Source organism: Vidua chalybeata, chromosome 9, assembly GCF_026979565.1.
Source record: "Vidua chalybeata isolate OUT-0048 chromosome 9, bVidCha1 merged haplotype, whole genome shotgun sequence".
In the NCBI taxonomy this organism is placed as follows: Eukaryota; Metazoa; Chordata; class Aves; order Passeriformes; family Viduidae; genus Vidua; species Vidua chalybeata.
In genome coordinates, this window is record NC_071538.1 from 18,717,001 (window position 1) to 18,744,682 (window position 27,682).

The 27,682-nt window shown below is 41.4% G+C and overlaps 3 protein-coding genes across 8 annotated transcripts in view; all 3 read left to right on the plus strand.

Moving 5' to 3' along the window:
* PRKACB (protein kinase cAMP-activated catalytic subunit beta) overlaps positions 1-4,695 on the plus strand; it is a 67,454-nt gene extending 62,759 nt beyond the window's left edge. For all 4 annotated transcript variants that reach the window (XM_053950169.1, XM_053950167.1, XM_053950170.1 and 1 more), the window contains one exon: positions 2,404-4,695. In XM_053950169.1, coding sequence (XP_053806144.1) covers positions 2,404-2,529 — 126 coding nt within the window. In that variant the 3' untranslated portion in view covers positions 2,530-4,695. The remainder of the gene's footprint in view (positions 1-2,403) is intronic.
* A 12,319-nt stretch (positions 4,696-17,014) lies between these two features.
* Positions 17,015-27,127, plus strand: SAMD13 (sterile alpha motif domain containing 13). The gene is made up of 3 exons (XM_053950592.1): positions 17,015-17,097; positions 21,044-21,155; positions 25,970-27,127. Exons 1-3 carry the CDS (start codon positions 17,045-17,047, stop codon positions 26,111-26,113), a joined length of 309 nt encoding a protein of 102 aa, XP_053806567.1. The 5' UTR covers positions 17,015-17,044; the 3' UTR covers positions 26,114-27,127.
* Positions 21,091-27,682, plus strand: part of DNASE2B (deoxyribonuclease 2 beta) — a 31,012-nt gene continuing 24,420 nt past the window's right edge. The window contains exons 1-2 of one of the 3 annotated variants that reach the window (XM_053950588.1): positions 21,136-21,155; positions 26,335-26,391. Coding sequence is in view for 1 of the 3 variants with exons in the window: in XM_053950590.1 (XP_053806565.1) it covers positions 21,139-21,155 (17 nt within the window). In the remaining 2 variants the exon portion in view is untranslated. Of the gene's footprint in view, positions 21,156-26,334; positions 26,392-27,682 lie in introns of all 3 variants that reach the window. The other 2 variants (XM_053950590.1, XM_053950589.1) reach the window with 2 other exon arrangements.

Sequence of the window (27,682 nt, forward strand, 5' to 3'; positions counted from 1 at the left end):
TGGGTTTGTTTTTTTTGGGGGGGGGTGTAAATGCTACAGTCATAAGTAAATCAGTCAATTACTTAATATTTCGGATACAGAATCACAAAATATGCTGATTTGGAAGGGACCCACAAGGATAATCCAGTCTAATTCCTGGCCCTGCACAGGACCCCAGGAGTCACACCGTGTGCCTGAGAGCATTGTCCAAACACATCTTGAACCTCTCAGGCTGATGCAGTGACCACTGTCCTGGGGAGCTGTTCCAGTGCCCAAACACCCTCAGGGTGAAGACTTCTGATATCCGACCTAACCCTGCTGTGCCTCAGCTCCAGGCCATTCCCTGGGTCCTGTCACTGCTCACTGAGCAGAGATCAGTGCCTGCCGCTCCTCTTCCCCTCACGAGGAAGTTGTGACTGCACTGAGGTCTGCCCTCATCTCCTCCAGGCTGAACAGAGCCAGTGCCCTCAGCTGCTCCTCACAGCTTCTCCTCAAGGCCCTTCACCATCTTTGCCCTCCTCTGGACACTCTCTAATAGTTTAATGTCTTTCTTACACTGTGGCACCCAAAACTGCCCCCAGCACTCGAGGTGAGGCTGCCCCAGTGCAGAGCAGAGCAGGACAATCCCCTCCCTTGCCTGGCTGGGGATGCTGGGCCTGATGTCCCCAAGACATGGTTGCCCCTGCTGGCTGCCAGGGCACTGCTGGCTCAACTTGCCATCTACCAGGACCCCCAGGTTCCTTTCCACAGCTGCTCTCCATCCTCTTGTTTCCCAGTCTGTGTATACATCCTCAGGTAGCTTCATCCCAGGTGCAGAATCTGGCACTTCCCAATGTTGAACTTCATACACTTGCTGATTGTCCAGTCTTCTAATTTGTCAAAGTCTTTCTGCAGAGCCTCCCTGCCCTCCATGGAGTCAACATCTCCCAGTGTTCTATGGTCTATGAAGTTACTTAGTATCCCTTCCACTCCTGTGCCCGAATCATTCATGAAGATGTTCAAGAGCACAAGTCCAAGAATTGAGCCCTACAGAGCCCAACTAGTGACAGCTCACCAGTCTTATGTCATCCCATTCACTGTAACCTTCTGTGCCCCACCTGTGAGCCAGTTGCTCACCCATTGCAGGATATGCCATCAAGTCTTCCTTTCTTTGTGTGTTTCCGTATGTATTAACACACTGCCTGATAAGATGATTGTACTTGGGTCCAAACAGGTATTTCCACTAAAAACCAGTGTTATCTTCTGCAATCTCTTTTTAGCAATTTCCATCATGAAGATAATAGGAAAAGGTCTGATGTGTCTCATTTGAAAGTGTTCTAAAGGTCAAGCAGTAAATGAGATATTTTCTGTGCTCTGAGTTTTGTTGTAAGAAAGTAACTGAAAATTAGTTTAAGAAGACACAGAGACAGAATTCAGATACTGGTAATGTGTGGCTTTGTAGGCTAGGTATGTACATAGACACTGTTCACTCAGATTAAATCACTGAAACACAAATCTTGTTTTAAGAATAAGAGAATATACACCTGACAACTGCACACACAAAAGCACAAGTTACTGTTATTTCTTGGCAGTGTATAATAGTATTACCCACAGTCTGGAGTTTAGTTTTGTTACTCTGTTCTGTACCTCTTTAATTTACTGATCTACACATGCAAGACACCCTGACTATCTGCAGTCTACCTGGGGGCACAGTGTGGTGTGATCCTCTGCCTCAGCTGGAGCTGTGCCTGGCCCGTTTTGTTGTCTCCCCACCATTCTGCCTCTGGCACACCTACTCCTTAAGATGTTTGGGAGAGAGATACTTGTCTGATTACTTTGTGTTTCCAGGTTTAAATTTGCATCACCTGCATAATTTTGTTGTCATTTTGCTTACCTTACGGTACAGTCTTTGAGTGACTCCTTCAAGTCATTGCTTGTGTCTCATTGTGGCCTAGTTTTTAGAAGGCTTTCACTTCTCACTTAGGTCCTAGGAGGAACTTCGTAAAAGATGCAGAACAAATTCTTTTCCACTTGTATTAGGTTAGTTTTTATTTGAAAATAGAAGATTGTTATTAAGTAGGAGGGAGAGGCATTCGAAACTTTCCTAAGATTTTTGTGTAGTGGTGGTGGCAGTCAATGTGCTAATGAGCTGGAAGGAGCAGGATCGCCTCTGCAAGGAAAGGACTAATCTTTGTTTTGAAGTGGAAATAATTTTTTAATGAGGTCTGTCAACAAGAGATTAGTCTTTTTCAATTTAGATTCACACATCTAGGCCTGTACCTTCTTAGATTGGTTTTATGTACCACAACTTAAACCTGTAATACCTGATTTCTTGCAGGATCTGAGAAGTAATGAGTATTGCTGTGCTCATTATTACAATGTTAAATCTATTGGTATTTGGCCAGTAACATTTCATGTGCCTTTTTGTGTTTCCTACCAATACAGGTAGAAGCTCCATTCATACCAAAGTGCAGAGGTCCTGGAGATACCAGCAACTTTGATGACTATGAAGAAGAAGATATTCGTGCTTCTCTAACAGAAAAATGTGCAAAAGAATTTGCTGATTTTTAGTAGGAGTAAGAGGACAAGATGACATCAGGGCTCACATTGGGATCTTTGCACTCTGTTAACAGATGAGGTGGAGCTGAGACCATCATATGTCAAAACAGTTACCTAGTTACTTCATTCCACAAAGCTGACTGAGGTCTTTATTGCCATCTTCCATGTGTGCAGTTTGCACCAACCCTTCTAACTAGGCACAATTAAGCAAGCACTGTTTGTGCAGTAACACAGAATAATAGACCACTTTCCTACTTAACTTTGGTTTCTGTCGTTCTTTGTTTCTGTGTATTGTTCATTTTCCCCCTTTGAAATGAAGTAGTTTTTTACCCAAGAATGCTCCATTTTATTTTGAATAATGTATTATTTGTGTGAGTGAAATGGAAGGTGTTGCGGCTAGTGTGATTTAGACTGAAGTGAAAGATAAATGTTGCTTCTAGTCTGTGCCAGCCAATAATTCATGTCTGTCTTGTGTCTGATGCTACAATTTATAATAATTTTTTAGTAGCTCAGACTAAACCTAGCCAACATTTTTAGCATTTTTGAAGGTAGTATTTATCGCCATATAAATGTCTGCTAAATTAACTTAAAAACATTTCTTCCTGGGGGCTGACCAAAATTCAGTAGAATCAATTGGATGGCTTAAGTAGGGGACAGTAGCTAGACCCCGTGCCTTGGTTTTCTACATCCCTGCAGTTTTCATCACTGCCTCCTTCCTTTCTGTTTCCCACCTAGGCAGTAGGCAAGTTGCCATAAGCAGACTGTACCATGGAGAGCTTACAGTCTCATGAGAGGGAGTAATTCCATCTGGTCTGGACTTTGGACCATGTTAAACCAAGTCAACTTACCAGCATTTCAGTTGGCAGGTGTGAAATTGCTTGTTTAAGATCAAGAACCCTAAACTCTTAAAGGAAGTTTTGGTCAGTACTGTAGAGAATTCATTTTGATTCACTTTTTCTTCTTCATTTTTTTTCTTATTTTTTTTAAGTAGCCAATGTTTTGGCTCCAAAAGTATTCCTTGCTTCAAGCCTTTTTTGATTACAAAAGGCATCCATTAGAATAAAAACCATCATGCCACAGAAAGCAAAATGCGCTCTGCCATTAGCTATGAAAAACAAATGGTTTAGCAACTGCAAAATAATGTTCTAAATGCATCGCTGGATGAACACGGTTATTTTTTGTTAGCTGTTAAGAATAAGAGGTTATTGCCAAGTTTTTATTCTGGTATACTATATTAGTAAACTGAGGATGGAGTACTGCTACAATCGTTTTCTTTTTAATTACAGCACTTCATTCATGAAGAAAAGAGATCAAGTTTAAAAACTGCAACAGCTGAGTTTATTTTAGTTGCATTGTGTCTTCATTTCTAACCTACTTTCTTTCAATCAATCAGAATGTATGGTCACACAGATACAAGTATTTGGGTTTAATTATGTTTTGTATACTCTCACCAACTGACTTAAAAGGTATTGCTACCATGTGCTAGCTTTGGGCACTTTTACACATTTATTTCAATGTTAATAATCAGTGGCTCAGCACTTTTTTCAGGGTTGCTTTTAAACTTATTCATAGTAGTTTTATTTGAACACTTGGTTCTGGCTGTCTCAGTGACCTGTCTTAAAACAGCACATCTAAAAGTTTAAACTAGACTCATGTTTTATGATAAAATTACATGCATACAAGGATGAATTGTTTTTTTAAAAAATGAGCTATATTGATACATAGCCATTGGATTTGTTTGAATGCCAGTGCAAATAAACAGCTGGCGTTCCTTCCTTTTAATCTGTACGACGCTCCTAAAAGAAAGGCCTTTGTAGACATTTTACAAAAGAGTATGAAACATACCACCCAATGTTCTGTCTCTTTAGGTTGTTGAGCATTTTTGCACAACGTCATTAGGAGGCTGACACCGAATGCAGTCTTTGTCCACCCATATTTACATACATGCAAGAAAAGTATAAGATACTTTGCTGTAGCAAATTTTATGTAACAAAGATATATCGTCACATTAATAAATTTAAAGAAATCCTTTGTATGAAAATGTTAAAATCTTTTGTATTTCATTTAGACCAAGGACATGCTGCTGTATGCTAGCTGTATGCGATAAATTCTACAGTAACTTTGTTGTCGTTTATGAACTTTAAAAGATTTTAATAAATGTTGAAGATCACAATTTGATTCTGTTATGATTTTAATTTTTAATCATTACATTTATAGTTCTAGAATGGTTCAAAGATTTTTCTGTTCTGTAAAATACTGTAATCATTCATCTTGCGTGTACAATAAGACAAAAGTCTAGGAAATTGGTTCTGACATGTCTGTCTGATATCCAGATTAAATTCTACACTGGCATAAGTAGAAAAGTCATCATAATGCCATGATATTATGCTATTTTTTAATTTTATGAAAATCCTGTTAGAAAGTACAACACTTTTCCAATATGGCATAATAGACTTCAGTATGGAAATGAGATTCTATTTTGGAAAAGGAGGGGAAATGTGCAATTTCCAAGGCATTAGTGAGTACATTTGACAATGTGAGTATTATACAACCCTCTCATTTAAACACAGTCATGAAATATAACTACAGAATATTATGTTACCTGTATTTAATTTGAAAAATCCTTTTCACAATATGGAAAAATTGTATATCTATGACAGTAGAAGCTTGTTAATTTTACACATTTGAGGAATTAAGTGTTGAACTATATGGTATATTTTAATTGTACTCTAGTTGTATGTAACTTTCATTTCCAACATAAAGGATTGTATCTCATTAAGTAAATTGCTTTTTTTATTATCTTGTCAGTTGCATTAAAACCCTTATTTTTAAATCCTTTAAAGTATTTTACTAATTTTTGCAAATAATTAGATGTTTTTAAGTGCTGCAATAGTGTGCAATAGTAAACATTTATATACAGAAGTGCAAATTAAATTATGTACAACACTTGTGCTGCTTCTTTGTGAATCAGAATGTTGTATGATGACAGTTGTTGCACCTCCCCACATGTGAGCAAGGTTTGAGAGAAAGAGGAAAAGGTTGTGAAACCTACTACACATATGAGTTGGGGCACAGTAAGCTTTACACTAACTAGGGTGTCTGGAGAAGGTGGCGTGGAGAACATTAAAGGAAGGCACTATGAGAAGTCTTGGACTTCCTAGACAATCAAAAGCAAGCAAGGTGATCATCAGCTTCAGTATTGTTTGTCTTCATTTTATTTTCATTCAGACTCGATGCTTTTTATTAAAGATAATTGCCTGTTTTTAAACTGTCTGCAGATCCCGCTGTACAAACTTTGTGCTGTGTCTCATTGTGCTGTGAAACAACTGATAGAAGTAAAGACTGTTCATGGTCTTGGCATTGTCTGTCTTGAGGCTTTTTCTGCAAGTGGTGTTTGGAGAGGCTCTAGTGCCTGCTCTGTAATGCAGCTCCTCCTCTTCCCACTGTCTGAGCCAAGCTGTGGCCTCTGTGCTTCTGCTGCTGTACGCTTGCGACTGCGGTCTTGTGTTCTTGGTTTCCTGGTACTACTCCTACATTACATTTTAAAGACCTTTGTACTTTTTCTAAAGCTGAGTTAAAAACCTGCAAAATTACTGTCTTCTGCTTTTACTACAGCGCCTAAACAAACACAGCATGCTGAGCCACAGATTTGAAGGTGTCATTCAAATCTGTTCTGATTTGCTGCAGAAGGAAGACTTATCCCAGATCAAAATTGAAGAACCATTCCATAAGAAACTGGTAAAAACCAATTCCATTCTCTAGCTGAGGTGCATATAGCTGATCTGGATCTGTTTAATGATATTTAAAAAACAAGAGAGCGAGTTTGAACCACCACAGTTTTACAAGTGTGGGTCTTGCATACATTTTAAAAATGTTTTTCATTGAGAGGTATTTTCATGAAGTATTGACTGATTTAAGTTATTTAACAAAAAGGTAAAATATGAGCACATAACTTCAAGCTGGGCAGTAAAAGGGTTAGAACTCCACAAGGATGTTTAAATGCCTTATAGATAGTAAATGTTTGTCATCTAACATAGGGATTATGTGAAGTGTTGGATTTTTTTAGAAGTGTAAGAGGGATACCTAGAGGCAAGACAGGATCTCAAGATATCTTCCCTTTCTAACTTCTGAATTTGATGGTGAATAAAAGTATTAATTAAATCTGTGATCTAGTCACATTTTTACCTCTTTTTATTGTTTGGATTTGGGAAAGGGTATCGTGTGATAAAAAAGGGATGCCTGAAGGAAACTTGCATATACTGAAAATGTATTTTATTTTTATAATTGACTAGTATAAAAAGTCTAGTACCTCAGAGGGATAAAAACAGCTCGAGGTTTCTATGACATCATTAGGATCAGTTCCCAACAGTGTTTCAAAGCCAGTAAAAATTCCTTTAGAATCCTCACAGCTTCATTGTGCTGTTCCCTCCCTTGGAAGGTCAAGTAGCAGTGTCTTTGCAAAAATATATTCCTAAGAATTGTGTATGTATGGCTCTTTGCTTTGAAGCTTTAAAGAAACATAGTTGTGGTGTTCATTGACATGAGCTGCTGTCAGTGAAGCACGAATGGAAGAGCCAGTGACAAACTTGTACATTTCTTACTGCTGCTTAGCTTACAGGTCTAGACTGTGATGGAACACACAGTGGCAATCTAATGTCTGATGGCAAGGCTGCAGCACAAAAACTCTTCAGGATGAAAGGTTGTTGGAGTCTGAGGAGGGAGATCAGTGATCTGTTCCATCTGTATGCAACCACAGTAACAGGTGTTTTCCTTTGCTGGGAGGTTGTTATCAGAGACTTCTTCCTTTGCCTTTGCTTCCAAAGTGCTGTGGAAGATTAGAGAGGACACAGCTGTAGCTATGTTGACACAAATGGAGCAAGGTCTCAGCCTGGCAAGCAGTGTGGTATGTTCTAAGTGTGTTCAGTTCCAGGAAAAATTACTGCTGCCTAGGGCAACAAAGAGAAAATTGGAGTGCTGGAAAGGCTTGGTTAACTGAAATTCTTCCCCCACCAAGGTAATTTGATTCAGTTGAAGGGAAAAAAAAATACATCCAAGACCTCACTTAGATTTAGTGGTGTGTTAATGCTTTGGTCTACACAGCAATATCACAAGAATACCAGAAGTATTGTTTTTGAATTGTATCTACATTGCTACTTTGAATGTGTATGCAGTTATCTAAATAACAGTTCAACAAAATGAATGCTTGATTGGGATGTCCTTTCACTTTCTCCCATCTTTGCCATCCTTCTACTTGATGTTTGCATGAACTGCGGATCTGAGTGTCAGGACTCTATTAATGATAGGTAACACCTTGGATAAGTAAAACATGATTCACCTATCTCACAGGCATGTTAATTCAGGTTAAGCAACCAGCATGTAATCATGTTATAAATGCCCAGTTTATAAAGTATCTGTTTTCAACTGCCCCTCTAAAAAAAGGCAGTGTGTCCTCAGTTAATACATTATCTTTATTTCCCTTTTTTTCTGGCCATATGCACTGGGAAGTGTGCATCTGGCAGACTTGCTTACCAGTGGGAAAAACTAAGAGAGGAACTGAGCAGGCAGCCTTAGTAAGAACATCCCATTGCAGCCGAAAAGAGGACCACAGTGGTGGAACGTGTGGTGTAACATGCACTAGCAGATTGTTAGTGCAAGCACATGAATTCATCTCCACAGTGGTTCTACTTCCACAGAAGTGTCTACTCTGTGTTTAGGACACAAACAGGGCCTTGGCTCCAGGAGGACATCTACTCCAGAGAGCCACCTCCCAAGGACACAGCACCCACAGCTCATGGATTCTGGAAAGGAATTTCAGAGCAGGACTGAGTTTGCTGCAAGGGATGTTTCCTGCCAAGAGAAGTATTGCAGGGAATGCTGGGAGGAAAATAACTCCCTAAAGTCTCATAAACTGATTTGGTCTTTTTTAAAGCCACTCAAGGAAACTTGAAATATCAGCACAAATGCTTTTTCACTTGGGATTTGTACAACACAAACCTCTGCTTTAGGGCATACCTAGTATTATGTCTGAAGTTATTAAACTCGTCTTAATTCTGCTACTATATATTGACTAACAGAACTCAACTCTAACTTTTCTTGAAGTTTTTTTTAATGTTTGAGGTTACTGCAAAATCCTGTCAACTAAAATCATAAAAGTAGACCATCTTTAATGTCCCTTCCAACTCAAAGTATTCTATGATTGCATCTTCAGGAGCTTTCCATAACCAACTGCTCTAGTTACATTTATTTGTTAGTAGATGTCACATTTACATGGTGTGGAATGCTGTGTAAGAAATGTCAGCTGCAGAGCACAGTAAGAACAAGAGACTTGGAAAATATTTAAGAGCAGTAGGGAATGAAAAATTTAGATTGTACCAGTCATGTAATATGTCAGGGATTAATACATGCTATACCAACCATGAGTATTTGGTCTTCGTGTATTAGTAGATTTTGCCTTTAAATCCTTTTTGAGTTAATAGTTGCAATATTTTTGACTGGTTTTCATATCAGCATGAGCAAAAAAGGAGGGTTTGACACTAATTTGAAGGAAAGATTTTTTTTCATAATACATATTATTGCATGGACTATACAAAAATTTCACTAAAAATCCCTGATTGATAGTTCCTGTTTTCATTTGAAGCTAGAACCAGAGGGGAGTGTCTGTACTAATAGCCCACAATAACATTTCTATTTTATGTGCAATTGAAAGTTCAGAAATACACTGTTTTTAACCAAAGCTGGTCTCCAATAAAAATTGAAAAGTATTCCTATGCTGATTTGTTAAGTAAATAGTATTTATAGTAGAGTGGATATAAAATTTTGAGTTGGATGGTAATCAAATTTAGATATATCTCTACTAATTATGTTTACAGGCAAAAGAACAACTGTTCATATTTTTCTGAATTATGTGATCACCAGAGCAGTTGGAGAACAAGTTACAGCAAATGTGCTCTTGAGAGCACCCGTGATCAGAGCCTCATCAACCAATTTAAGAGCTGAGTAAGTTTTTAAATTATCAGTTAAACTGTTACAGTCTTAATGCAGAACTGTTGCATGTCATGTCTGCTCATGTTCAGATGCATCTGTGTTTGGTTTATATCAAAGGAGAGAGTAGAGGGGTGATCCAATGTGTGACTGGAACATTTGCCCCCCTGTAACAGTGCTTCCTTTCTTGCAGTCTATTTTGGCAACCACTGTCCTACCAAAGCAATGTGTGCATGCTTTGAGCTTGCATATTGATGCACAAATCATAGGGATGCCATTTCTTCTGCTCTGCTCACAGTTCAGAGCAGACAGTGCACCTGTAAGTCCCCCCAACAGAACCAGTAAGTGAGAGTGCAGAAAATGCCCTTCCCTGCGTCTGGGGTGCTTTCAGAGGGCTGAGGAGCAGCATCCTCCAAGGCTGAGCAAAGAATGAAATGCCAGACTCTGGTCTTCCACACCAGCATCACTTCTGGCAGTTACAGCAAAATAACAACATGGAGAGAAGATGCCAGTATTTACTGAGACATAGTCCCTTTACAAATCTTAAAAATCTGGATATTTCTGACAGTCAGGTTCTTCACTCCCAGGAGAAGAGCTTCCCAGCAAAGTAGGCGAAAAAAACTAGCACTAATTTTTCAATGTACTGTTTGAAATATAGTTTCCTGCTTGTGTTTTGTTGACACGTTTCTGTCTGTAACTGTTTTTCTGAGTGCATCACCATGTTGGGCTTTTTCATTTGCCTCACTTCCTACAACCAAGTGCTACATTTTAGATTTCCCAGAGAGGTAGTAGCTATTTTACTGAGATGTCTGAGCCATGTTTATATAAAATGTTTTTATCAGGCTGTATTCCTTTTAACAGTGTTGGTATTTCATATGAATAGTTTTTATAAGCTTCTTGCTACATTATTACAAGCTGGGCAAGTGGCAGGTAATACTGCTAGTATGGGGACAATGAGCTGTGGTTTATACAATGATTTTTTAATATGAAGTATAAGCTTTAAAATAACAAAGGTTTAAGTCTAGACAGAAGCTTTATTAAATTTGAGCAACTAGCACAATAAGGAGTTGCACAACAAAATAAGTAGGGCAGGAAATTCTCAGTGAAGTGGATATAATTCAGGTACAGGAAGATTTATTTAAGCAATTCAGTCTTGGAAAAAAGAGGAAGCAAAAGCATAAAGGTATCACTGGCCTTGCATTGTAGTCAGCTGCTGGTATGAAGAGGGTGCTACTCTAGTCATCTTACTGGAGATTCATATGGTTATGAGAAAAAGGTCAGGTAATGCATATTGTATCAAAAGTACCTTATAGGATACTAAAGCAAAGGTTTCAGGCCCTCCCCACCAGGACAAAAGCCAGATGTTTGCCCCCCTGCCTGGTCAGTGAGTCTGAGCAGTGCTGCTCCCCTCAGCCTGGCAGCCAGGAGCTGTCACTGATCCAGCACTGGTCACCTGCAGAGCTCTCAGCCTGGCAGCCAGAGCTTTCACAAAAGGTTGTGCACACCTACAGACCTCTTCTTTACCTTGGAGGAGTGTACCCAGGGAACTGTATGGAAGGTAAATTCAGGCCCACTGGCTGCTGTGCTCTGATTTTGTGTTTAACACACACTGTAACAAAACTACCTCAAAAATGAATGCCAGGCTGGAACCAAGCCGCCCTGCTGAATAAGGCATTGTCGCTCTGCTGCATTCTGGCCACGGGTTTTCTGCTTCCCTTCCCTCCTCACTTGCTTAACACCACTGCAATCTTTAGGCTTTTGTCTAGGCTTTATGCAGAACTTCAGAGCAATTTGACAATACCCAGCCATGCAGAACACCCTGGCAGGTCAGAAGGGGACTGTGAAGAAGACACAGCATGGTCTCATTGAAGGACATTCCTGGCCAAGACAGAAATTGAAGAGAGACATTTCACCGCTGGACTTCGTGGCCTGGGAACGGTCTCTCATTCCTCTGTGGAGTGCTGAAGTAGGAAAGGGACAGCAGGACAAAAGGTATTAAGCTGTTGATATTGTGGAGAAAGGTAGGTGGCAAAATTCCATTCAAGCAAACTAAAAATACTATGGATAGGGGTGGAAAAGACCTTAAGAGAGGAAAGACAGTTTTCTGAGAGTAAAGTGCTGATAAGGTGCAACTGGACCAGAAACAGGGATTTTTTTCCTCTTTTCTTCAGGTAGGAGCTGCCAGGAACTATGGAAAAGACCCTTGGGATGTCTCAAATCATCAGTACCATATAGGTGTGATGTGTGTAGTGTGGGGTACGGGACCATTCAGAGCAGACTGGAAAGGGAGAAGGTATTGCTAAGACCCTAGTGCAGCCCAGAGTGCAGCTCCAAGTGTCCTCTCCTGGAAGGTGAATTTACAGAAAGGGGAACAAGATTAGAGAAGGCGCACCACAAAAGGGCTGTGGTCATTCAGATGTTTGAGTCTATAAAAGAATGTAAATACCAGAGAAACAGAGAAGTCAAATATTACACTAAACAATATTAAACTAAAGATTATCACTACAGGAACAAACAGGGATAAACTGTTTATATATATTTTTAAATTGTAGATTAAAATTTCTTAATCCTCAGCAAATAGGAGCTGGACAGAGCCTTTCTGCCAAGCAGAGTGGCTGAGATTCCTCATGGGCTCCAAATCAGCGCTGGGTGTGAACGGCCTTGTGTGAGAGCTTGGCTGTGATGCCAGGAGATCAAACCCCATGGCCTGCACGGTCCCTTTTCGGTCTTGTTTTGAAAGGAAGGAAATTATGCAAAAGGGATTTTTAGACTGTTGTTAGTAATTGACTGAACATAGCTATACGTTAATTCAGTTTGCTGGGCAAGCTGGCATCTTACACCCATGTCCCTTCCACACTCATGACAAGTTACTTAGAAACAGCCTGTGCCCCCGTTGGATTCCCATGCTGCCTGTGCTGGGCATTACAAGGAATTGATGATTTTTTGGCCGCCAGCCACATCTGGATGAAATCTCTTTGGTTTACTTTCTTCCTCACAATGAGCAGCAGGAACCACAAACGATCGCGGCCAGCCCCGAAATGTCTCCCTGGAAACCCAGAGGAGAAGCAAACACCGTCCAGCGCTTGTTCCACGCCGCGGTTCAGGCACCGGCGGCACCAGCAGTTCGCAGAGCCGCCCCCGCCGCGGCCGTGAGGGGAAGGCGCGCCCGCCGCGGGCCCCGCGGGACTACAACTCCCAGCAGCCCCCGCGCCGCCGGGCGGCTTTCCCTCGGGCCCCGAGGGCTCTGAAACGTTCGGTCGTTGTTGGCAAAGAAATACTTGTTTTGCACAGGGCTAGATCCATTCTACTCTGCATAATGCCACCTTATTGAGAGGGGCTTCCTCTCAATACCACGCAGGTCCTGGGTTATTTTCTCACTCAGCTTCCCCAATGCCTGTGTTTAACCATGTTTTTTTTTACTCAGGGCATTGGAATAAAGAGGGTTCAAAGGGTTTTATTTAGCCCTGAGGAGCTGAAATTCAGTACCCTCTGCACAGCTAGCAGGGTGCTACGCTCTCCTTTGCCACGTGCGGTGCATTTTGTCTTCTACTCTTTAACTGCCAGGGATAAAACAAAAGGACAGCTTTGCAGGAGGAAACTGGCATTTTTCAATACCCAGAAAACAGGGTCCACTGGTGTCTGATACCTGCGCTGACCTTTGCGTGTTTCCTCTCTTGTGATAGCAGAAGTTCAGACACACACACAGGATAGACCCCTGGATCTACCAACCGTGGTCTCATTTAGTTCCCTCCACGGCTTGGAAACTTTTTTTTTTGGCCAGAAGCGGGATGCAAATAGTCAAATAAAAGGCTAATTCACTTTTCTGCTTTATCTCCCTCCAGATGTAATTTCATTATAATTAAATTACCTTACCCCAGTAATGAAAATCAAAGCCACAGATCATATTCCACACTGAATTTTTCCACAACCCATTTCCTTAAAATTCCTCTTTGCTGTTCAAGGTCCTCTAGAAGGAATGCATGCACTGTGTGAGCCTCACTTCGAATACTCAAAGGATTAACTGAAGAACATGATGAAAGGGAGGGTGTGAGTAAAATAGCTCTTTTATATTTGTATCCTCATATGTCAGTCATTACCAAAGTTAGAAACCAGCTGATGCAGAAAACTCATTATGGCTTCATTTAGAATGTTTATTTCTTTAGAGACAGAAAAGAATTGCCTTGCTTGGCTCTCTTGTCCAACACAAATATGCCACGTTTTACAGTACACTTTGGGATGGGAAGTAAAGAGGGTTTTGTTTAGGGCACAGTACACGTAATCCTCTATTTATTTTGTTTATCTGCATTTATTTAAATCCCAAAGCAGTGAGAACTGTTACTGCCCTCTGTTCTCAATGCTTCCGTCGATATTTGAGTGCCATTACTTGCAAAGCTCCTGCAAGCTCTGGTTATTTATCTGGCAGCAAATAAGACAAAATGAAGTGGTTTGGGAAGTCATGTCCACAGTCCTTTGCCCAAAAGTCCACTTTGCTGGTAATTTTAGTGCTTGTAACTGTGTCCAGTTAGCAGTTAGGTGACCTGGATCTCCATGCAGCCAGGGTGCAGTAAGCTTTGTCTGGGAGTAAGATGGGTGCAGCATGCCTGGGACAGCCCCAGGTGCCCACTCTGGTGGCCAAGCAGGCTCTGTCTGTCTGTGCCAGCTGGGCACTCGTGTCAGAGCTCTGCAGAAATCAGGCCAGAGTCATCAGTAGGTTCTGTGCAAATCCCCAGGTAATTTGTCATGTCCCACTTGTCTTGCAGCAAAGAGCAGGAGCGTCATTTGAGTGGCTTGTCTCAGAAGGAAAATTTTCAAGTAAAACATCCCACAAATTTGAAGTAACCCAGACTGTTAAGGATAATCAAAAAGTCACAGCATCTGAGTATAGCTGAGATTTATAGTTGAGATTTCTGCTTGTGTTTTGTTGACACATTTCTGTCTGTAACTGTTTTTCTGAGTGCATCACCCTGTTGTGCTTTTTCATTTGCCTCACGTCAGTGGCTGGGATGCAGCCCTGGCTATAAAGCCCGTGTGTCGGGAAACAGGGTGTTAGTCCTTGCTTGATTTCCCTTGCACTGACAGTGCATCCAGGTAATGCCTATATGCCATTAGAAAACATCAGCAGTCAAGGAAATACTGAAGTGATAAAAAAATAGTGTAAGAAGAAAAAAAGTAGTTTTGTTGCCAGAAGAACTTGACAACTTTTGTATAAAACTCTGTGGGTGAGATTTAATTGCCAGTGGGACACTTAGTAATTTGTAAGCTCTTTGAGTTTATTCTTTCTTCACCCCGTGGGTATGGTCTCCTTGTGAAATGAAGTCTGGAGCTTGGACGAGTAAGACTTGCAGACTCAGAGCCTCCATCTCCTCTCTTTCCCCAGTGCCGGCGGTGGCACGGTGGGGGTGATTCGGTTCTGCTGTCCTGGGTCACTCCTCCTTCCCATCACCCCGAGCCTGCAGCTGCAAGAGTTCCACAGAAAGCCAAGCGTCTGCTATACACATACGTAGTGTAGAATGAGTTGACGAACTCACTCTAGGAATTAATTTTTGTAACTTTATCAATTTGCCAACATCTGGCGACGCCTACTTTCTTCCTCGGCTTGGTACTGGATCCTTCAACAACCAGGGATTTGTTTCCTTTCCGTTACCTGTTACACCCCGCTTGTTAGGAGGAGCAGAAATGTCCACAAGGAGGCCCCAAGAACCTCAAGCCATGAACCGAGCTCCGAGTGCTGCTCTCCGGCCGTGTGCCGCCCGCAGGTCCGCGCCCGCCCATAGCGGTCCCCCCGGCCCCGGCGCTGCCCGCGGCTCCCCAGCAGGTAAGCTCTGCCGGGGTAAGCCGCTCGGCGGCGGCGCCGCTCCGTGCCCCGCCGCGCTGCCGGCCCCAGCCCGACGGCCCCCCGAGTGCCCTCCCGCGCCGGGCGGGGCCGGGCGCGGCGGGGGTGCCGCGGCGCGGCGCCTTTAACGCGGCGGCCATGACGCGGGCGGTCCGTGTGTGGCGGGCGCGTCACGGGGCCGGGCGGGGCCGCTCCCGGTGTCACTCGGAGCCGCCGCGGAGCGCCCGCTGCCGCCGGGGGGCGGGGGCCGCGGGCTCCGCCGCTCCGCAGCAGCCGGTAGCCATGCGCTGGTTTAGTTGCTCGTAGGTAGGTTTTTCTGCCTTGCTTCCCTCGCCCCCAGTCAGAACTGACAATGTGGTGCAGTGCGAGCGGGCTCGGGGGTGCCCGTGAGATGCTGAACGCGTGTCACAGCCCCGGCGCAGCCGCGGGAAGCGGAGCCCCGGGAGCCCCCGCCGCCCGGGCCCTTGGGCTCCGCGGGAGGTGCCCGCCCCGAGCCCGGGGGCTCCGGGCCGTGCGCGGCCGCGGCGCGGGGCGTTCCGCAGGTAAGCTGGTGCGGGTGTCGTCTGCAGTCACCTCAGGTGAACCGAGAAGTGATTCCAGGGAATGCGTGGAGTTGTTTGGTCAGGAAGAATCATCTTTTCTATTAGTTTGTTACTGTGTTCTTGGTGCTTTGCACGTTTCTACGTGTATAATAAAGGATCTTCTTCTTTTTTTTTTTTAATTTTTTTTTCTTTTTTCCTCACAGCAATATTAATTGCTATTCTCTATTTTTGCAAAGTTTTAGCTGAAGAGCATGATTTCCCTATTCTGTATCCCAGAGCTTTGAGACATTTCACTGGCATCCATTAATGCTACAGCAAGAACATCCTGAGTCCTTGGTCCGTTCTCTGGTGCTCTCTGAAATAGAAATGGCTTACTTGAGAACAGAAAGGAAAGGCTTGGGTTATTTCTGCATGTTCTGTGGAGCGATGGAAAAAAGCTTTGTGGTGCAAGTGCTCCAGCGTGCTGCAAGGAAGGAAATGAACTGGATTTTCTCCTGTGTCCTTCATGTGCTGTGTTCCGTTTTGGAGTTCAGTGTAGCATACTATAGAAGAAGCTGCTCTAGTGCAGGATGGGAGGTCTTATGGATAACATACCGATTTAGGCCTCAGGAGTTTGGGGCTTAATTAGTAACTCTGCTTTACCAGCTTTATTTGCACAATGAGCATAAGTGACATGTTCATCTGTATCCAAGTCCACATTTGTAAAACAAGGCTATGGATTTCCAAACCTTTCTAAAGATCTCCCATCTGTTTGGATCTTCTGTGTCACAGGATGACTGAAGGCCTATCAAGCTCTCTTGATACACAGCTATATATTGCACGTCAGGCTCCATGTATATGAATACATACTGTTTGATCAAATTTTTAACACTTGTGAAAAGGATTAAATATAGTATTACTTTCCTTGATTTTCAGGCAAGAATTATTTCTTGTGTTTGAAGCAGAGATCAACTTTATTTTCTAGTTCATTAGCTACTATCACCTTTGCCAGGCTTCCAAGGAAATCAGTCTTTGACAGCACTGTTGCTCTCAAGTGGTAACATGGATGTGTCCCTGTAGAATGCTTGTTTCTGTTACGTTACACTGCGCTGGTCATACTACCAGTTATTAAACACAGCTCTTTTTTTCCTCCCTATTGATCAGTTGCTGAAGTAAAACTTCTATCCTCCCCATGCTAATTGTTGACATGGAAAACAAGGAAAATGGCTCTCTGGATGTCAAAAAGTAAGTGTTCCTTTTATGTAAACAGCACATGGATTTTGAATGTAGTTTTCTTTTGAACTATAGTGGCCATCTCCATCTTTGCTCATTTCAAACACTCCCTGTTCTTAATGACTTCTGTTGTATTTCAGCTTTGAAATAGAAGAGTCCAGGGCACTGAGCTGATTATGTGGTAGGACTGTATAGCAATGAAGAGATGTAGAAGATAGTAACTTAAGTTAGGGGAATGTTTTTTTCTTTTCCTCTCAACCAGAAGCTAAAGCAAGTGGTAGCACTGTAGCCAATATTGTGCCTCTGCTCACCTGTCTGTTAGTGGCTTTTGCAGTAGCAGTGCCTAATGAGAGAAATGTCTGTGTGGAAGTTACCTCTCTGTGTCCTTCTCTGCTGACCCTGTCTAAGGCTGTCTAGTAGTAGCAGCACATCACTTAGGTGTCAGTTCCCTTCTGAAACAGATACTTTAAGCTGTTTATTGGAGAAGCCTGAAGTTGCTGGGGTTTTATTTCAAGACCTAGAGTGGGAATAAGGCAGAGACGTGTGTACTGCTCTACACCTTTCTTTTGTGTGGTAAACTACAGGCTAAGGCATAGGAAGTTTTTGTAGGCATTTATTTAAGATCAGAAATTCTTTAATTAGGACTAGCATTTCTGAATGACATTATGGTCTGAGAAGTGAAATTCTGTGTGGAAAAACCTGACCTTGCTGCTTTAGGATTACAGAAGCCATGGTGAGAGAGAGGTACACATATGTATATATATTAAAGGAAAAAAAAGACCATAAGGAAAGGTACTAGAGTAAGCTCTTAGTCTGTTCTGTCAAGCTGCAACACTTTATGCAGCTGCACCTCATTATTCTCTTTCAGATCTCTCTTACATAAGCTGTCCAAGAAAATGTGACAATGCGTAGGCTACCAGGCACTAGAGTAAGGTAAATAATGATGGCCACTTCAGGCTACTGATAAAACACCTGATTATGAAAAGCATCAAAAGATCTGATGGCAGCCATTAAAATCAGCATCCTCCCCCTTCACTTGAGACACTGGCTACACCACACCAGCATAAAGAGCATTTTCCTATTCAGTGGCTCTGAATAATTATCGTGTGTCCCTCAGAAACCACCTTCCCTTTTCACAGTCTGGTTTCTACAATGAGCACTCTGGGGTGGGAGGAGAAAGGAGACAGTCAAAGCAGGGACAGTTTACGTTTAATCATTTTCCCCAAGGCTTGGGTGATAAAGACTCAACCACTGATTGCTAAGGTGGCTTTTTAGAGTGGATGGAAATTGTATTTAAACTGTGGGGCTATGATTTCTAGATGAATGTATATTGTATGTATGTGGGCATGTCTACAAAGGAAGTATTTGACACTTTCTTGAAGTGCTTATAAATAGGTTGGATAAAATCTGTTTGTTCTCAGCTATATCCTTTCAGACCTTGCTGCTTCTGCCACATGATGGCAATAAAGGCACAGGGACAGTGGTGAAAAACAGACAAGCCTAATTCTTATTCAGTGTCAGTGCATCTAGTATTTAGTTTCAAAGCCTAAAATGCCAGTCCTCATAAGATTTTAAAGCATCCAGGATGTGAGGCATAAGCCAGTGTATGGGTTAAGCCATGGATGCTATATATTCCCTTGTCTTGACTAAAGCAATGTCAGCAGCAGTGTGAGGAGGAGACTAACAAAGTCTACAAGCAAAATGAGCATCTGTGTGGGTAGATGGGTTAAAATCCAGCCAGCCTCCAGCAGTCTGCCACATGCCTTCCAGTCTTCTGCAGCTGTAGCTGTGGAAATTGGCTCCACTTGAGGTCCAGCATGATGCTATTCCTTAAGGCAGGAACTTGCAATTAATTCCTGTGATTAATTTATGAGTGAGGTAGAGCCCCTGAAGTCATTGCAGTTGAGCCCTGGATGGGGCTGGACCTGGACCAAGCTGTAGTTCCCTAGTGATAAAAGACGAGCTACAAGCTAAAGCACCTGGGCTGAGATAAAAAATTGTGGAAGGAGGGTTTGGGGCCATAGTTAATTTGAAAATAAAGTGTTTGGAGAAGTAAGGAAATGACAATTAGGTGATATTTTTACAGACTGAACCTTTTATTTGCTGTTTAAGAAGGGTTAAATTCAGTTGTGTTTTTTAGTTTAACTGAGTGATTGGCATTTTGTTTATTTTTTATTAAAAATGAGTAATTGAAAGTGTCAGTCTGTGTCTTAAGGAAAATGCAAAGATTTAAATATAATTATTCCTCAAATGCTGCTTTTATAAATACATGCAGATTTTGTGTGACAGTTTTCACATTTTACTTCTTAAGCCTCAGAATGTGCACAACGCCAAAAAATCTTATTTGAAAGGCATTCTTTAATTAAAAAAAAATACACAGGAAAAAAGTGCAGCTCTGATATGGCCAGATAGTCTCATTTTCAATTTTGCTGAGTGTTGCTCTCTGTGTAATCACAATCAGTAAAGCAATTCATGAAGTAAGTCATCATGTGATGAGCAAAAGTAAGAAACTGTTTCTCATTGCTCAGAGATCCGTGATAAATTAAAGAAATTGCTTCTAGAAAGTCCAGTGTAACACAGGCTGCAGGTAATCCCTGTGTACAGATTTTGTTGCCATATTGACAGACACATTTCAAGAGTTTGGGGACATGCAAAAATCATTGTTTTCATGAGTCCTCCTTCACAGGACTCAAATAGTTGTAGAAATAAGAATGTTGTAGAAACAATGATGGGAGACAGTCTTTGATGCTTTGAAAAATGGTCTGCCCTTGATTCACCCAGTTATTTTGCTGGAAAACATACAAGTCCAGGCAAGGCAGAGATGCTATGCTGACAGTTGGAAAAGAAAAAATTGAAGGACAGAAAAAAATACTGTCAGGAGAGTATAATCTGTGTTTCTTTTCCAGCTGGTGCTGTTGAAAAGTCTTGCCTCTAAGCTTCAGACCAAAAAATGGACAGGATTCTGACACCTGCCCTAATCTGTACATTTTCGATATTGCTTCATTAGCATTACAGTTAAGCAGGTATAACAATGGAAAATATTTGGCATGAACTTCAGGACTTCTGGTTGGGGAAACATGTAAAAGAAGCTCTTTGATATCTTACTCTTCATCCTCATAAATTGCAGTAGAAAAGGCAGTCAAGCTCACTGTGTATCTTTTTTTACCAAAAATTTTTGGATACACCAAGGTTATCTTTGTGGTAGGGTGATTACAGTTTGAGGAAAAGAAATGCAGGATCAGGATAGTAATATGAATGTTTTGTTGTTTTTGCCATTGTGGAAAACAATTGCCTGAGGTTAATCACAGAAGGAATTAATTCTGATTGTGTTTAACAGATGTTTTCTTAGATGCACAGCTATTTAAAAAGTCCATAGATTGGTCCAAAGATGAGTCTGACAACAGTTTTGGGAAATTTTCTATATTGAGAATTAGTGCAATCATTTGGTGCTTCTTTTTTGTTTTGATTGGGGAGTTCTGTTTGTTTGTAATTGATTTGTTGTTGTTTAGCAAGGTAAAGATGGCTACTAGTAATTTCTACCCATGTTACAAGGACAGTCTCATCTGTGTAAAGAATAATCCACATATAATTCTTAAAGTATTTGGTAGCTGAAAACAAGCTGCAGGCTTGAAAGGCAGGAGTTTGGTGCCCCAGTTGTGGCAGTTCTCATTCTCCAGCAGCAAAGACAGCACTCCTGTGGGAAGATCCTAACTGATTACCTTTAGCTGATGTGAAGATTCATATACTTTCTTGTTTTCTGAAAGGAGAGGGGTCTCAGTTTTCCCCAGAATCAGGTCTTTGGAATGTAAAAGAACAGGAGACACCGTTCTGTATTGGAGTGGGGGAGATGTATCAAAGAACACTTTTCCTGGAGAAACAAGGAAGGAGGTGTGCACAAAGCAGCAGCAAATGTTCTGCACACCTTTAGTGATTACTTGTCTACATTTGCACTTTGCAGTTCACTAGAGAATGGAAGACCTCTGGATCCTGCTGACTGGGCTGTTACTGATGTTGTGAATTATTTCAGAACAGCTGGATTTGAAGAACAAGCCAATGCTTTCCAGGAACAGGTAAATCTTACCTTTTGACTGCCACCAGTTTCTCACATTGCACATTTTTGCTGTGTGGGCCTGGTTATATACTGTAAAATGGGAGAGAAAATCCCACATTAATGGCAGGATTTGAATTTGTTATTGGGTGACAATGCATGGGACTATGATCTCTGAGTAATAATATTGCTCTGCAAGCTGTGGATAATGAGTTGAAGTTTGTTTAAGATAGGATTCGGAAAGGTGAGAAATGTAAATAAATTTTCTGGCTTGAACTTAGTCTCTCTACACAACCCACTCAGTTTCACTGTCTCGTTATTTAAAATGTGAATGGTGTTTAAAATGTGAATTTCCTTCTTTCTTAGTGTATTGTGTAATTACACTAATGAGTACTTACGAAACCCGGGGCCTCTAAACAGCAATGGGATTGTGAAGGCATAGGGTGAAAAAGGGGCTGCTGTGTTGCATTGAACTTGGCAGTACAAGTGAATATGGAAAGGACAAGTTGGCACAAAGTTGGCAGAGGAGCAGTGTGTTTGTAGGACTCAGCCTGAGAAACAGGTTGGATCTTTGTTTCTAGGCCTTGTAACTGCTGATACTAATGGAAGGCTTCTTTTGGTAGATTAGATCAGCAAAGAGCTCAACAGTCAGGGGTGCCCATTGTAACTCACCTGCCAGCAGCTGGGGCTGTGTGTTAGTGGGGCAGAATTGGGAAGTCAGCTAATTTGGCCTAAGCTCACCCGTTCCATAGAGAAGTAACTTACATCAGATTGGCAGCTCAGCACCTCCCCAGATAAGTCTGTAGGTTTGTGTGTGACTGCCAGGAAATTAGTCACCCACAGCTGTAATTAGTTATCAAAATAGATGGCTCGGCCTTCAAAGGTACCGAGCTGGTGCAAGTTGATGGCAGCTTTGCAGGGAGACTGTACATTGCACATGAAATAACATCATGGTTGGTCAGGTTAATGTTGCTGACCTTCAGCACCACGTCTGTGAAATCCAATCTGATTGTAACTGGTGCATATAACAAAGTATCTAATATTAGTTCTTTGTTCTTGAGGGTGAAAAGCCTGGTGTTGGGTGATTCTCTTGCAAGTTGCAGACAGAGGTTCTTTCTGCAGCTGCTGCTCATTTTTCAGAATTTGAAGATGAGTGAATAGGCTAAAAAAGAAAATGAGTGTGTCCATTCCTTAATACCAGCATCCATGTCACCAGCCCTGGAAATGTGGCTTAAAAAAACATAGGCAAAGTAATTGTGGTCTCTGGGAGTCTTTTCCTTATACTGACAGATACCTCTGACTTCCATCAAATATCTTCACCTCTTTGCCTCACAGCTGGCTTGTCAATAATATTGAAGTAATTACTACTGATTTTGCAGCAGAAAGGTGAGGCTAATTTTTCAGTTTTGGCAAATCAGTTTGCAACAGCCTTATAGGCTTTATTAGTATTCTGCAATGAGGTTAAGTGGTTTCAGTAGGGTACCGAGGACTCTGCTGGGACAGCCATGTGCTGAAATGTGGCTGTGATTCCACTGCCAACTTCACCTTATGCTAAAACCTTGGAAAGAGAGGCTGGCAGCTGCCACCAGGATGTGTCCAGGAGCTGAGGGATGGATAATCACAGCAAAAGTCATTGCCACTTCCTTCCCTCTCCTTTCCATTAGCAGCATGAGGAGCAGCAAGTGCCTGGTTCCACATGCCAGGTTTGCCAGCCTTTTCCCTGTCTGCACCAAAAATAGCCCCATAAACAATCCTGTCCCTAACTTCTTATCAGTGGTGCTGTTCAGTTTCTTCTACGCTATTTGCTGCTACTAACTTTAACTGTGTTCTTACAGTATTTGTTGTCAGGATCTCCCAGGTATGGCAGTGCAGACAGGTTCATTTGGAACCCTTAGCCATCCTCTGTCTGTAGAGCACCAGGCAGCAGCTGCAGTTCTGGTCATCTCTGTCATTTGCAGTCACCTGGGCCCCAGAAACCTAGTTTCATTTGATCTACTGCCCTGTATATGTACTGGAAGAGGAATGAGATTGTAAGCAGTAAAGGAAAGTATTCAGTTTCACCTACAACACTGGGAAATTGTTTTCCACTGAACTGCTTCAGTAGGGGTAGCACAATGTTTTCCTTACAAAATATCCTTAGCCCAGAATGTAATCACGGCATCTATTATTACACTGAGCTTTTACACAGCAATAACTGAGTTCCCACTTTCTTTTGATGAATCTGAATACGTCTGGACTCACCTAAAACAAGTGACTCTAAAAATCTTTAAGACCTGAATTTTTTGTACAATACTTTAGGGATCATTAGAAGACATTTTAAGGGCTGCAGAATGTTTTATTAAAACTCTATTGTAAGTGCTGGTAAGAAGTGATGCTTGTATGACGATTATCTGTTATTCCTTCTTGGAGTTCCACTGATGTCAGCAAATCAAAAGAGCTCACTGATGAAAACAGATTCAACTGAAGGATATTGCCCAATAACAAAAATCCATAATGCCAGCAAGCAAATCAGGCAAGCCAAGAAGTTGGGGACACAGGATACCTGAAGAGGGAGGAGTAGCAGTTGCAGGACAAGGGTGTGAACACCCTCAGAGAAGTACAGCCTGCCAGTTTGTGAGCTGTCTGTAGGAGCCCTGGAAGCACAGGGGACTGTGGCTCACTCCAAGACTGAAGTTGTTTACAAAGTCTCAAGATGTGCTCATGCTTTGACCTTTGTTATGGCCCATGTGGCTTCTTGACCATGATGTTGTGATAGCCAGATACGCCCAGGTGACCCAGGGCTGGTTTGGTGGCCTCACTGCAATGCTTTACCAGAAGGGAAACTGGGGTTTGACATCAGCTGGTGTCCACTGCTGCTTTCTGGCAGAGCCATGGTAGGGAGGAGCACGTGAGTGTGCTGGCTGCTGTGCTCTCGTGTTGGCTTACCATAAAACTTTGCACTTCTCAGTCACTTAGTGCAGAAGAGGTGGTGGGAGGACTTGAAGCTTAACCAGTCCCCTGGTTATTTGCTGAAGACAGCGTGATACTGGTGTTGAGGTCATCCTGGCACAGTGGGGAATTACTGTTAGCTTGAGTTGTGCAGAGAAGTTTCTCTGCAGTTAACATTAAAAAGACATACTGAGAGCTAGCATTGAAATTGCATCCTGAAAAAAATCCAGAAAATAGAGAGGTAGCAGAAAAAAGATCAGAGAAGTCACCAGAGCATACAAAATCTTACCTGGTGCAAAAAAAGGGTGTAGCAATTCTGCAGAAGCAGGTTAATGTGGAAAACTTAAAGGAAGTGAAAGAGGTAAAGCTTACAATTCACACAAAGATATAAAACGCTTGAACTCAGAATATGTAATCACTCATTCCTATACAGATGTGTTTAAAGAATCAGTTTTCTATTCAGTGGAAGTCTTAGTAGTTACCAGCATTTCTAGAAAACACAGGGAACCCTGTGGAAGAAGAAAGGAAAGGAATAGATGCTTTTTTCCTATTCTTGGAGTTTCTCCTATTCCAGGTACTGGATTTACTCCATTTGGATCCTACCAAGCTGGAGGCTGTTCTTCCTCCATAGCATCGTTGAACAGCAGCAGAAAAGGCAACTTCAGATCGGTCATAGCAATGAGCAAAACACTCACTGGTGTCAAAATTCCCACAGAAAGAATTGTGACGAATGGAAAAGAGAGGATAGAAACTGGTTTTAACCATTAACATTCTCAACAGTAATTGGAAAGAGGCACCTGCTATAATTGGGTAAAAAGTTATTGGAAACTTCTTTTCTTTTAGAATTACTGTTACTTTGTACTCCCCTGAGGGATTAGTAGTTGTATACGTCTTGGGAATATTTTTTAAAAATACCACTTTCAGCTGATCTTTGACTATGTTGTGGTTTGTCCATGTATTTTGTATTTATAAACTTTATCAAATTTTAAGAGAGATCAGTCTTGACAAATTCCTGCTGAGCTCTAATAGAAATCTTCTTTTCATGTTGCATTGTACTCAAGGAAGGGATCTCTGATTTTTACAAGATCATAAAAGGGAGTGGAGAGATGTGTATTCTTTCTCTTCCATTTTGACTTTAAAAATTATTTGGAGGGAGTTTTCAAGCATATGTCAAGGTTTTGAGATGGAAAAAAAAAATCCAAAGCCTACAGGATTTCTAACCTAAACAGGTCAGAAAGTCAAGGTCAGAAAGGAAAAAAAAATCCTACCATATCTGTGATTTACAAGAGGTATTTTAAGCAGGAAAGCATAGGGGTTGTTGAGCCCTAAGCTGGCAAGTTGCTGCTTTTCTTGTCTTCCCTTGAAAGTAGAGGAAGATAAGTTCTCTCAGTGTGTCAAGCTCCAGTTAGGCCCTTCCAAACTTTCTGATTGCAAGAGTCTTTTCCTTTTTTTTCTCCCACAGGATGCATGGCCTTTTAAAGAAGGCACCTGAAGTTATTAGCAGATATTCACTAGTTTAAACTTGCATATTGCTGTCAATAGTAATTCTTCTGAAATGCACTTCATAAGCTGCATTCTTAGGAGTATCCTTCCCTAAATGGCTGATAATTAGGCATTCTTCACTTGTACCTATTAATTAGAAAAAGGTTTACAAGGAGGGAATTTTGAAATTAGGCTCATTTGGATTTTGTGCTTGACTAAATAGTATTTATGCCTTAGTCAGCACAGGTGAGCACTTGAAAAGCAGACAGCAAGCAGAATTTAGCAGCTGTGAACATGGTTTCAGGAAAATCAAGGCTACTATTTTCCTCACTGATCCTCTATAGTGGTATTCCATTTGTTGCATGACTGTTCTCCTCTGTTAGATTTGTATATTTGTCTTCATCAACTCTTTAATTCTTCTTATAGGAAATTGATGGCAAATCATTACTGTTGATGACAAGAAATGATGTACTGACTGGACTTTCATTAAAACTGGGGCCTGCGCTGAAAATCTATGAATATCACGTAAAACCTCTACAGACACAACATCTAAAGAACAACTCTTTATAGCTAATTGTCTAATTGGGGTCATGCTGTGCCTCAAAGGAAAAATAAGCAATTTGGTTTCATGTGATGGAACTTTGTAAAGAGAGAATATATCTATTAAGAGTTTAAACCAAATTAGAATATATATCCTATTGGATAGAGCTGGCAATATACTATATGCTGAATCTGAACTGAGAGAGGTGGTGTGTATTTTTTACATAGTACATAATGATTTTCTCTTTTAGGAAGTGTCAATGAGCATGTTGAGATAGCTACATCACTGTATCCAGAACAAAAGGGAGGTACGTCATTCTCATTTTTGCGCCAGACATGTTCTTGATTTCATTAATTACGATACCAAAAAATTAAACAAAAACAATCCCAAAGTTTACATGCATCTTTAGAGAGAGGAACCAATTAAAGTAGGTTTTGGTTTACACTATAAGACCTACTAAAATTATTACTACTTATAATTTCAGGATGGGACTGACACTTGCCAAGTCACCCTTTTTTGCAGAGGGTCCTATTTTGACCTTATTAAGGTTTACTCGTGGTATGCTGCAATGTTTAAAGCTGTACATAGAATTAACATAAGGCCTTCGATAGCAGAAGGTGTTGCCGACAGGTGAAACTGATTTGTGTATTTTTTGCTGTCCTTTAAATTTTCAGCTTTTCACCTGTTTTTAATAGTAGTCCTATGTAAAATATAGTTGGTTTTTAAGGGTTTGTGTTGCTTTGCAAACAAAAAAGCTTCATTTTATTCCTTTTTTAATTTATGATTGTTTTCTAACATTATGCAGAAATTTGTAAAAAGTAAAATTCTGCACATTTTTAATATTGTCTGTCTTTGGTGTTGTAATGATTGATTTTTTTTTTATGCTTTACTTAACACTTTGAATACTTGTTTTAAGAACTGAAAGAAGCTGTCTTGTCACCATACATCTCTGTTAAAAGAGAGTCATGTTCAATCTGTTTGTACTGGTTCCCTATTTGATAGGTTGCTTGCTATATCCCAATAAAACATTGCTTATGTTTGGATTCAGTTTACTTTACAGATCTTTTACTTTGTTGTGGTATACTGGAGCTCCTTTTCTCCATTTTCCTATTAAAAAGGTACCAAAATCTACTTAATATTCTATGTTGTTGTGATTACTTTTAACGTCACCTACCATGATATTTAAAGATTTAATTATTTTTTGCTCTTTCTTCTCTGATGTTACATACTGTTGAAGGAGAAGCCCTGGCCACAGCTCACCAGTAACATCTGTGTTTCCCTTAGCCCTGTCCGGAGCTGTCAGTGGTGCGGAGCTGCTGTGCTGGCCCTGGTACACAGGGTGGGTCCATTTACCCCAGAACGCTGGGACACAGCACACGGATGGTGCTGAACCCTGTCTGGGCTCACCATCATCTCTGGCCCAGACAGCTGTGTCATGACCCCTGAAATGGGGAATGTGGGGTTGCATCAGTGATGCTGAGCAGAGGAACAAGGAAGGAGGAAATAAGCAGGAGAATGTGGTGAAAGTGGAGATGGTGTGGGAGGAAATGGTGAGGGAGTGCCGCTGGGAAGGGAGAAGGGTGCTGCTTTCTGCCAAG

What these genes read in the sequence shown, in the direction of transcription:
- SAMD13 (XM_053950592.1), top strand. Translation starts at nt 17,045, where the DNA reads ATGCTAATTGTTGACATGGAAAACAAGGAAAATGGCTCTCTGGATGTC. An exon ending in GGCTCTCTGGATGTCAAAAA is followed by an intron (nt 17,098 to 21,043) that starts GTAAGTGTTCCT and finishes TGCACTTTGCAG; the next exon opens with TTCACTAGAGAATGGAAGAC. An exon ending in CCAATGCTTTCCAGGAACAG is followed by an intron (nt 21,156 to 25,969) that starts GTAAATCTTACC and finishes TTCTTCTTATAG; the next exon opens with GAAATTGATGGCAAATCATT.